The following is a 12,076-nucleotide window of genomic DNA, read 5'->3' on the forward strand; positions in this document are numbered from 1 at the left end:
CCAGGATCAAGAACTTCATTGGGATTTTCCGCCTGAGAGTGGGCGCCCAAAGAGCTGGATCCTCTTCTGCTGCTTTTCTTAGGCACAAAACCAGGAGCTGGGTCAGAAGTGGAACAGCCAGGATGCCAGAATTTCAGGTGCCAGCTTAACCCATGTGCCAGCCCCAGTGCTGGCCACCCAAGTATCTCTTTTTTTTTTTCTTTTAACATAACAATATCATCCAGATATTGTGATTAACCTATGAGGCAAAGAAGGAAAGGACCTGTAAAATTTGTGTGAGAGATAATGTCTGATGTTTATTCACCGAATACCTACCTACTGAGGGTTTATGTTGGTTTGAGCTCCAGCAAGATGCAGTGTTTCGGAGTATGTTTTCCGTGCCAGTTATGAGTGAGAAGTACTTGAGCTGCTTGGGCCCTGACTTACATAGTGCCTTTTTACAGCAAAGAGTGGTTAGATAGTTCAAGTAATGGTAAAACAAAACACCCAGCAGCCCTTGTTAAAAAACTGAAAATGGAATGTAAAAGAACATTCTTTATGATGGTGGGTGGGCTGTATGTTCTTCCAGGATGCAGAATGCCACTCAATTATGCATTTCTTGAGTCATTAACAATTAGGACATTCAGTTAGAATGTAATCAGAGTCTTGCGGTCCAGAACCGGAAGCAGCGTGCATAGAGAGGTGGAATCGGGCTGACTGGTGTGTGACTGTCCGTGTGCCGGAGACCTCCAGGCTGTGGTGGTGGGAATTCTAAGGTGGTGTGCTCTTCATGCTTTCTAAATGAGATCTGGTGACTCCTCAGGTGAGCGCTGCAGAAAGCAAAAAGTGAGTCTCCTGTTTTCACAAAAAGGATTTTGTCTTCTCTTTATTTTTCTGTACTGTGAATATATTGAACACAAATTTTTAAGCAATAATTATAGCTCTTTGCAAGCATCTTTTATTAAGCCATTTGCCTTTGATTGCAAGGTTTTTGTTGTGTTCCTTGAAGAAGACGCTCAGTGGCCAATGCTGGCGAATCTACCTTTCTACTCCAGGAACTTGGAAAAGAGCGTGATGGAGTGGGGTCGGATTGTGTTGGCATTCTGCACGTGGACATAAACGCAAAGTCTTGGCATCACCCACACGACACAGCAGCGTGCGATAAGCCACTCAGCAGCGCTTTGTGTTTCTGGCTATTAACAAAGCTAATTTGTTTCTTAGCAAAGGAGTAATTCCGAAGCAGAAATTTGATGTGGTTCTAATGAGTCTGCTTTCACTGTAGCGGACTCGTGCCATGAAGCCCTAGTATGCATCTGTTTTATTGTAGATGATCAATCCGAGAAGTGGACCATCAGCATAGATGGATCCGGCATGGAATGGCGTAGTGAATGGCCCTTTGAGCAAACACTAGGGTTCTCTGTGTGGTTTTAAATCACTGTAAATTTGTAGGCAGGAACATATTACATCTGTCTGTTTTTCTTTTTAGGGCTCATGTAATCAAAGAAGTTTCTTTGTTGTGTGTATCTTTACAGAACACAACAGGAATTGAAAATGAATCAGGTGAGTTTAAAGTAAGAATTTATACCAATACGTGGCCTGGATGTCAGCGGCTCTGGGCGCGTGGAAGGTAGTACCGCGCCTTCACTCTCCCAGTGTTTCATTTTGTTTCCTAGCGTCATTTGTGGGTTCACTGCTTTCACAGCGTGCCTCTGTGCGTGGGGTGGAGTGTGTGTGCCTTTGGTGCGGGTGGGCCTTCTGTGCCCCTGGTGCAGGTCTCATTATTAGGGGTTTTACCTCAGGCTGGTTTCTGCTCTCGCTCCCCTGCCATTCTCTAGAGAGAGAGTTTTCTGGGTTCCCCCCCCCCCATGTTTGAAGCTCGTTTTGATGTTTCGTTTTTAATACGTTTTACTTTGTAATTATCCGTTGGTTGAAAAGAAAGAAGGAAAGTTATTTTTAGAGCCCATGATGATGGAGGGGAAATGTTAACCATTTTACCTTTGGAAAACTTGCTCACAGAGTAACACCAAGAGGGCAGCTGTGACAAGCAGGGCGGGGCTTTCTGCAGGAGGGAGTGAGGTCACCTGGGGAGGGAGCCATTCTCATCACAGGACAGAGCAGATTCTAGAGTAGGCATTCTTATTGTCTGCTGCCAAGATTGTTTTCACTTGCATTTAATAAAAATTTATGGGTCTCAGGGAACTTTTCTTTTAAAAAAATCTTCATGATATATTTTTTTAAGCGAACAAAACCTAAAAATGTGAAACATGTGATTGGGTTTTTGATTTTTAACTTGAAGCTCTCAAACTTGAAAACATTTTACAACTCCCATTACTGAAATCATGGATGCCTTTTTACCATGTACTGGTCTTCCTGACCAAGGATCACAAGTCCAATTTCATTGGATGGTCACATTTAATAAATTCAGTCCCATGTTGCACTGTGAGCTGTGAAATTTTCGTTATGAATTTTTAATTTCATTTCATTGCTTTTTTAAAAAATCAAGAAATAGGTTTATTTTAATGCAGGGGACTGTACATCATAAAAAGCGAATCTGTTGAACACATGGGACACGTGGTTCCTATTATCCTAAAACTTGTGGATTTACTAACATGCTTTTGAAGGCAAATTATTTTTTAAATGGTGGGGTGGGGGAGGGAGAAACGAACTGGGCCGATTTTCACAGTCCTCGTCCATCAAAGTTCTACGCACGTGTGTGTGGTAGGCTCCATTTGTTTTGCTGTTCTGAGACTGTTAGCCTGAAGCCGGTCACCCAAGGAGCAAGCCTTTCTGTTGCTAGAACTGGTAGAGCCAAGCTCCTGGGTCAGAAGGAACTTGAACGCCTCCAAGGTAGAAGCTAAATATTGACATTGTACTTGCTATTCACCGTTCAGTAATCATTTACTGACATGCCTACCACTTTCCCTTTCGCCTTAATTCCTCTGCCGCGTCGAGCTGGGCATATTTCTAATGTGTTTAGACTTGCTTCACATCTCACCTTTGGCTTTAGTATTTTATTTATATCACACCAAGTTATGTCTGCAAAAAAGTCTGTGAGCCATCCAAGAGAGCTGTAAGAGTAGTGGTGTCTTTTTTTTTTTTTTTCGCTCCTTCATAATTTAATTTATTTGTGGCAATTTTTGATATTAGGTCCATACAGAGCTGTCTTTGATGCGTAAAGCCAAATTTTGGCGAGAAAATGACCTCTTCTGGGTCTAATGGTTAGCACGTTTCTGATTTGGATGGAATTTAAATGGTCTGGAAGTAATGAAATTTTTATTTGGATTATAAAAATTGTCCACTTTTTATGAGTAAAATTTTTGACATTTTCTTGTTTAAAGGATGGGAAAGGTCTTCCAAAAGTTCATGAAAAGTAGTTATTATAAAAAAGCTGTGTGTGGATTTAAGACTTTTCACACCAAAATAAGCTTATCTTTCCATTTTATTTTTCCACAAACTTTGAGCAGTATTACTTGTTTTGTTTGTACACTGTTTAGACCTGATTATAAATTCATTGAAACCTGTTGCTATTTTCCTGTTGACAGCCATCCCAATCATTTCAGAAGTTTAGAATCATATAGGATAGTTGGTGGTTTTGCTTCTGTGTTTAGTTCTTTCATTTTTAACCATTGAAAATGGGCAGTAAATACCTTGGAAACTTCAAATAGCTCTCTACAACCATTCTGATGTAATAAAAAGTGTTTGAACTTAAACAAAATAGACTTACAGTTAAAATCTGAATGATTATTTTAGGGTTAGCAGTTCTGCCCAGGAGCTGATCAGTGTGGCTTCTTTGGGCATCCCTGGCCTATCTGTTGTGATGGGCATGGTGGCTACTGCAATAACAAGGGACTGTCCAGTCCTTTAGAAAAAGCTGTTTATTTATTTGAAAATAAGAGTTATAGGGAGAGAGTGTGAAATGAGGTGTCTACAGTTTTTTGAGAGAGAGGGGGAGATCTTCCACCAGCTAGCTCACTGCTCAGATGGCCAGGAGTTTCATCAGGGGTCATCATGTAGGTGTCAGGGACACAAGTACTCAGGCCATCTTCTGCTGCTTTTCCCAGTTCATTAGCAGGGAGCTGGATTCAAAATAGAGCAGCTGGGACATGAGCCAGCGTCCATACAGGATGACCAGCATCCATACATAATGCTGGTCAGCTGCAACACGAACCAGTACCCACACGGGATGCTGGTATTGTGGGCAGCTCCTGTTCATTCTTGCACGTCTGCATTTAAGCGCTAGAGACTGAGTTTTCAGGTGATTCCTTGTGTAGTAGTGGTGGAGTCCAGGACTTGTTTGGGTCTGGAGAATGACTGTTGGGTGGTTTGAACTGTCCTGCTCAGGCACGGCCTTGCTGGTGTGACAGCCAGCTCCAGGGCTCCAGGAAACCCCCAGACCTCACATTCTTGTCCTTTTTTTTCTGTCTGTTCTGTCTCAGCACTCATCCCTCTCTATGCATCTCTTACTCTCCATGTAGAGTTTGCTTGCTTTACCTGTGAGTCTTTGTTTCATCTGAGGCCGTGGCAAGTGGGGAGCCAGGGGCAGGGGTGGGGGGTGAGGGATACTCACCGTATCCTCCCCTTCTCCCTCCGCAGTTTTCTTCTTTTTCCACCTTCAGGTCATAAATAGCTTTTCTCTGCTCCTCTAGTCTTCCACACAATCACAGTATTTAACTTTGAAATGTTCTATTGTTTTTCCCTCATTTTTTGTGCATTTACCAAGAAAAATCTGTAACTCTATGGCTCTCATTGAATAAAGAGGTTGGGAGGTTTTACTTTATAGAATTTCCAAGGGTAGCCAACCTCTGTAAAGCAGATAGGCTCAGAGTAGCTTAGAGTTTACCATCCCTTGGTACTCACTGAATGTCTTCACCAGGGTGCTGGGCTGAGCATGGTGCACTATTTCTCTCCTTCAGTCTCTCTTGGTCACCACTATGTGGTGCTCAGGTGTCATTCACTGTGTGCCTGCAGACTTGGAGGCCCAGACAGGTGGCTGTGGCTTTCCTGTGATCACTCAGTAAGTGAAAGAGCTCTGGTTCAGACACAGGCCTGTGGGATTCCATGCCAGTTGCGTATTAATCAAGGTAAGCTGGGTTCTGCTGAAAGAACACACAGCTCCAGGATTTTACTGGCTTAATACCACAGTTCAGTATTTGTGAAGATTTATGTATAAGAAAGGTGGGGCGGCAGTGAGAGACAGAGATACCTTCCATCTATTGCTTCATGCCCCTGATGGCCTCAAAAACCAGCGCTGGGCCAAGGTGAAGCCAGGGCACCAGAAATCCAGACCTGCCACGTGGATGGCAGGGCCCAAGATGCAGACCATCTTGTGATGTTTTCCACTAAGCACATTATGAGGGAGCTTGAGTAGAAGCAGGGCAATTGGGATTTGAACTGCCACTCACGTGGGATGCTGGTATCACAGTGGCTTTACTTACTTTGCTACAATGCCAGGCCTAGCAGTTGATTTCTTGTTCTTTCCGCATAGAGGGGACATGTGTGGGCCCTGTTGACATAGGCACTCAGGAATCGGGCTTGGGAGAAGCTTCATCTCAGGACCTGACACTTATTTGCCTGAAAATGACCTTCCTCACTGGCAGTCACATGGGACCTGGAGCTGAAACTGGGATCTGAGAGCAGTGCTGTCCATTAGGAGGGGCTGGGGCAGAGGACAACGGGGACAACTGGGGACAGCTCTCATGACTTGCTACCTATGCCTTGATTACTGATTGTCACTTAGATTTTTCTTTGAAAGAATCTTTTCATAGCTAGAATTGTTGTTAAGGTTTGCAATTTGTTTTTGTCAGTTGAGTAGGTTTTGCTTGCATGATCTCTCTCTCCTAATCAGCGATCTGTGTTGGTGCAGTTTACTATGGGCAATCAGTTTAGCCTCTCAAGATTTTTGTTTTTAAATTTACAGTTAGAGAAAAGAGAGAGAGAGAGAGAGAGAGAGAGATCTTCCATCCATTGGTACTCCATGCATTGGTGTATCCAGTGTTCCATCTGTTGGTATACTGCCCAGATGATCCTAACGACCGACACCGGGCCATGCTGAAGAGCCAGGAGCTTCGTCCTGGTCTCCCGTACGGGTGACATGGATTCAAACACTTAGATCATCTTTACTGTTTGAAAAGACCATTAGCAGGGAGCTGGATTGGAAGTAATGTAGCAAGGTGATGAATTGGTACCCATGTGGGATGTTGACATAGTAGACCATGGCTTTACCAGGCTACAGTGCTGTCTCCTGCCCTGCACACACCGCCCCCCCCCCAAGCTTGTTTTAAAGATTAATAAATAACAAAAGAAACTTTGAGATCTTGAGAGTTGCTGGCTACCCGCCCCCCAGCTGTCCTGAAACTCGCAATTCCCTCACTTGCCCTCTGCCTGCATCGCTTCAGCGTGCTCTCCATTCTGACTGAACCAGGAGATTGAGAGGGCTCTGCACCTTAACATGCCTGTGCAGGAAGACGGGTCACTTCCTGCAGTGAACACTGCTGTCAAAACATCCGTGAAGCCAGGCGCTGTGCTGAGGAGTGGTGGCTGAAGGAGGGGGGGTTTCTCTGAGTTCCCTAGCCAGAAAAGCTGATTCTGAAGAGGTGATCAATAATAGAACTGACTCAGGTTAGAAGCCAGACGGATGCCATCTGGGAAAAGAAAATATAAGTAGGTGAACATAAGCAGTGTAAGAATGGCCGTGACATAAGAATGAACTTGGTGTTCAAGGATCAGAGAACAAACCAGAGGTTGGATGCTGTCGCCGACAGCTACTGTGGGACATGATGGTAATCAAGATGGTATGAGATGCAGTGGACAGATTAGCAGGGCTTCTTGGACCATGGGAAGGTTTGTCTGTTTGATTCCAAGAGCTGGGGGGAGGGAGGGGAGCACTGCCGGGACGGGCAGTCTGTTGCTCTTATAATCCCACTGTCACGATGCCGTGGGTTGCAGGAGGGGGGCAGGGGTGTGGTGATCTGTTTGTTCATGACGGGCACTGCCACCGTGTTCAGGACATTTTCTTCAGTTGGGTGATTTAACGGCCTGCCGGCTCTTTGAAAGAGGGAGCCCTTTTGTGTTTCAGAACCAGTTTGACTGCTGCTCTTTCCCAAGGTGCTGTGTCAGATCTTCTTGTCCTGTGTCCCCATCTGTTTATTGTTACTGCAGTCATACTCGTTCCTTCACCCAATACAATTTAAGGCTGTTTTGGTAAGCTGAGGTTTTATGTGATTTCGCCCTCTGTGCCATTTTCTGACCTACTTTATAAATGTGAAGAAGCAGAGTTGTTCGTTCTATTTTAGACTGCTTCAGCACTTTCAGGCTTCTTCCGTCGTCTGCTCGTCACAGTTGTGTTGGTAGTTTTTATTACTCTGTTGTAAGACAATGTACACCTTGGTGTGAGTATTCAGTGGAGTGTTGTGATTCAGTGTCGCTGAGTGCTTTACCTACTGGGAATCCACCTCTGCTGTTGCTTTCCCGTGTTACCGCCGGTCAAGCCGTGTTTAAGAAACCAGCTGCTCTAATGAAATAGATTAAAACTGTTGTGATAGAGCTGGCACTGTAATACAGTAGGCTCAGCTTCTGCTTGCTGAATCCCATATGGGCACTGGTTCAAGTCCTGGCTACTCTACTTTTGATCCAGCTTCCTGCTTCTGGCCTGGGAAAGCAGAGGAGGATGGCTCAAGTTCTTGGGCCTCTGCACCCGTGTGGGAGATGCGCAGGAGGCCGCAGGTTTCTGGGTTTCGATCAGCTCAGCTCCGTTGTAACCATTTGGGGAATGAATACAGCAGGTGGAAGATTTTTCTCTTTGTCTCTCCTCTTTGTAACTTTGCATTTCAAATAAAATCTTTGCGTTTGAGAAAAAATCCTTATACTTATTTCCGATAATTGTCTGGGCAAAGTATAGAAAAGGAGGTACTCTTATACGTTTAAATGAAATAACAGTAAAAATTGCGTATAATTGTACTTATAAAAAGCTAGCATGTCTTACCTGTGTAAGATGGCCCCTGTAGCCTTCAGTGACAGCAGTCATTGCCAGTGTTCTGTTGTGCAGTAGCACGCCCTTGCCTGGGGCAGGCGCAGGTGGTGGAGGCAGAAGCTATGGGAAGGGAGCAGAACCAGGAGGGAGGCTGAGGCAGAGCAGGTGGAGTCAGTTTCATGTGCGTCCTGAGGACCAGAGAAGTCCCTGTCCGGGAATGTGGGGTGAAATGGGGGACCTGTGGCAAGTTTTGAGTAGAGGAATGTTTGGACTAGCTTTAAAAAAAAAAAAAAAGGAAGGAAAAAGTAAAAAAAAATTTTTTTTTAATTTCGTAGGTGACTAAGGATTTTTCAAATGGGGGAGAGAGAGAGGGAAAGGACCAATGTGGGGTGTGGGACAGAGGAAGAGAGAGATCCTCCATCTGCTGGTTCAGCCCCCAAATGCCTGCCACAACTTTCTTGGTCCAGGAGGAATCCAGAATTCTGGAGCTCTCTCCAGGCTCCCCACATGGGTGGCAGAGGCTCAGCACTTGGAGCATCCTCCACTGCTTTTCTAGGTGTGTTAGCAGGGAGTCAGATTGGAAGCAGAGCAGCTGGGGCCTCAGACTGGTACTCATATGAAATGTGGGTATCACAGGGCACAGCTGAGCTCACTGTACCACAGTGCTGGTTCCTATTCTTAGAGTGCCAAGTTTGATTTTTCAACAAAGATGACAATGTAGGGTTTATTTATTTAATTTATTTATGGGAGTAGTTGGATGATCTGCCAGCAAGCACCTGCGTTCCCATTGGGTACTGGTTCATGTCCCAGCTACTCTACTTTCCATCCAGCTTTCTGCTTATGGCCTGGGAAAGCAGTAGAGGATGGCCCAAAGTCTTGGGACCCTGTACCCTCATAGGAGATCTGAAAGGAACCCGTCTCCTGGCTCCTGGCTTAGGATTGACTCAGCTCTGACTGTTGTAGCCATTTGGGAAGTGAACACAGTGGATGGAAGATCTTTGTGTCTCTGCTCTGGGTTGTCTTTCCCTGAACAAGCCCTGCTGTGGTGGGTATCCCACTGCTCTCCCTATGCAGTGAGCTTGTTGTCCTGGCCTCCTGCTGTGAGGGACCCAGTGCCAGCTGGCCCCAGACCTCTCCTGCTTGTGTGAATCTAGCTGCTGTGTTTCTTCATGTGCCAGCACCGCTCAGTCCAACACTTAGTCCATTTTCATCTCTCAAGTCCAGGTCCTTGTGTAGTGCTTTTGTCCCACTGCTGTCTTGTTTGGACAGGTTATGTTGCTGACACCAGTGGGGACGCTCACAGGCTCCTTTGCCTTTGTGGCCACAGTTGGCCGGGGCCTGCCTCTCCTCCTCGTTGCTGCTGTATGAGGGCGGAGCAATGCTAGCACATGCAGTAACCCCTGTGTACCGCTGAGCCAATAGGGAATTGTGCCCCAGGCCTGTTGGCAGTTGGGTTTGTGTCTGCACACAGTGACTGCTGCACTGAGCTAGGTGTCTTGGAGAGGCAGTTAGCCATCCTGCCAGCAAGGGCTCACACACAGATGCAGGCTGCCACCAGTGTTGAGGCCGAGCCCCAGGAGAGGGTTTGCCAACATGGCCCAGTGGAGACTGCTGCTGGCACAGGCGCTGGGATGTAAGTTAGAATCTGCTTTGCCAGGACCAAAATGGAGAGAGACTGTAAGAGGAAGAGAGGCAGAGACAGCTAGAGCGTGAGAGAGAACAGGAGATGGAGGGAGGTTGGTTGGTTCTGAGATTCTACCTGCTGAGTTACTGCCCTAGTGCCTGTAACAGCCAGGACTGGCCAGGCCTCAGCTCACGTCGGGAACACCGTGCAGGTCCACCATGAGGGTGGTAAGGACCTAAATACTTGGGCTGTCTTCGGATAGAGCTGGATGTGCAGCAGAGTAGCCGGGACTTGACACAGCATACATACGGGATGCCAGCATTGTTTGCAGCAGCTCAGGCCACTGCACCATGAAGTTGGCCCTAACACTTTAGTGCTTTAAAGTGAAGGGCAGGCACTCTCTCTAGCTTTTCTTTCCCATCCTTGCACGAGCTCAAACTGGGGCCTTGATGGTAAGAGATTGCCTTTAACTCTGTACTCTGAAGCCATTGCCACTTATTCCAGTTTATTTTGGTATATGGTGCTTATCTTCCAGAATCTAGCAGGGAAAACTTTCACATGAAAAAGGCCCTTGTGCATGTTTTGGGGGCGCAGCTTTTGCTGTTCTCAGCAAGAGGCTCAGTGGGGGTGCCTGGGCCCCCAGTCTTGGTTGGCTTGGTCTCCTGTGTCGTTCAGCCTCTGGTCCTCAGACTGGGCTGAGAGGGCTGGGGCTGGCCCCGTCTCACCACATTGGCTGCTCTCTCACTTTTTGGTGGTGTTTGTTCATCTGGGAATGTTGTTTGTTAGAAATGAAGAAACAGTTTTGAACTTTTTATTTAGAATAATTTTAGGTTCCCAGGAAGTTGGAAGCATTGCCTAGTCCTGTGTCATTTTCACTCACTTCCCTCATGGTAGTGTCTCACTTAGCAGTAGCACCAAAACCAGGCCAGTGACTGGGTGCAGTAATGTCAGGTTACAGGCCTTATTCATATATTAGAAAATGCAGAAAGAGAAAATTAAATGCTGATGTACCTTAGTAGTTGACATCATCGCACATCAGAACATTCTGGAAAACTGAGTGAGAAAGGCTGGTGACATCTCAGTGTTGTCGTCATGGCCTTACGAGTCTGGCCTTACGAGTTCCTGAGAGGAGCCTCCCAGCATGCAGACTGCGAAGAGACCCTGCAGGCCGAGGCGCAGCCCCGCTCACTCTCAAGCTGTGTGACTGTTGCCAGCTGCTCTGTGGCTGGTACTTGGATCCAGAACCTGATGCCCACGGTCTGGCTCATGATCCCGAGCTGAGTTTCGTGTGTGAAATAGGGATGATGCAAGCACCTCCAGCGGAGGGCTGTGTGGGTGTTGAAGGAGATGCTGCAGAGAGCTTGGGGTGCCACGTGACGTGACCTGAACCGCCGTCTGTGCTGGTTGTCATTGTCAGTGTTGCTTGTGACTTGCTGGTCAGCACTGGGTCCCAGAGGAAGGAGTGTGGGTCAGGCTGCCCACCTGCCTGGCACGGGATGGCCATGCAGACACCTCGCTGAGGCTCTTTTGCCAGACCAGTGCTGGTGAAGCCAACTCTCGTCGGGGTCTCTGTCTTAGGCAGAGGGAACAGAGGGGTTTGCCTGTTGCTGGGCTTCCTGAGGGGACTCATCAGCTTCAGTGGCTGCTGTGTCCACACCCCGGGCACAGGGCCAGCAGGAGTGGGCACTTCAAACTTCTGTTAATGATTGAATGATGTCCTGAATGGGGCAGTGAGGCTAGTGGCCATTAACTGGGAAAGGGAAGGAATATTGATTCTTTTAGAGTTTGAGGAAGTAGGGAACACAAGGTTAGTGAGAATTAATAGTTAATAGTAAGTGAGTTATTAAGCTAACTTAAGCTGTACATATGAAATCCGATGCCTGTCGTTCGAGATCCGTGCAAAACCACATTTGGAGATTGTGCTTTGTTAAGCAATGAAAAGGTGAGGTCTCATGGAGGTGTACGTGTAGGAATGCAGAGAAATCCTTAAACATTTCCCAGTTTTATCCAAGCGATTGGTGTTAAAAATCCCTAATAGGCTGGTGTTGTGGGTTAAACTGCCACCTGTGACACTGGCATCCCAGATGAGCACCAGTTTGTGTCCTGAGTGCTTCAGTTAGAACCTGGATACCTGCTAATACACCTGGGAAAACAGCAAGAGGCCCAAGTGCTTGGGCCATTGCCCCCCGCTTAGGGGACTTGGGCTTTGACCTGGTCCAGTTTTTGCTGTTGTGGCCATCTGGGGAATGAACTAGTCAGTGGAAAAGCTCTTTGTCTCACTTGTCAATGTGCCTTTCAAACAAATAAAAATAATTATCTTTAAAAAAGTAATAAAATTCCCTGATGTAGGAAAGTGCCTTCCTTCTGGGGACAGCTAGGACAGATGGCAGGGCACAGGTTACCTCCAAGGACGGGATCCTGGACCCCTCCTGGCAGGAGCAGGGTCGGGTTGGGGGCAGCTAGGACAGGTGCCAGGGCACGGGTTACCTCCAAGGGCAGGATCC

General features: G+C 46.7%; 1 protein-coding gene across 2 annotated transcripts in view; it reads left to right on the plus strand.

Moving 5' to 3' along the window:
- Positions 1-219: 219 nt before the first annotated feature.
- Positions 220-12,076, plus strand: part of PRDM2 (PR/SET domain 2) — a 103,625-nt gene continuing 91,768 nt past the window's right edge. For both annotated transcript variants that reach the window (XM_040987939.1, XM_040987940.1), the window contains exon 1: positions 220-1,539. In XM_040987939.1, coding sequence (XP_040843873.1) covers positions 1,531-1,539 — 9 coding nt within the window. In that variant the 5' untranslated portion in view covers positions 220-1,530. The remainder of the gene's footprint in view (positions 1,540-12,076) is intronic.

The sequence above is a fragment of the Ochotona curzoniae genome, unplaced genomic scaffold (assembly GCF_017591425.1).
Source record: "Ochotona curzoniae isolate NIBS_2020 unplaced genomic scaffold, NIBS_Ocur_1.0 contig_4792, whole genome shotgun sequence".
NCBI classification, from domain to species: domain Eukaryota; kingdom Metazoa; phylum Chordata; class Mammalia; order Lagomorpha; family Ochotonidae; genus Ochotona; species Ochotona curzoniae.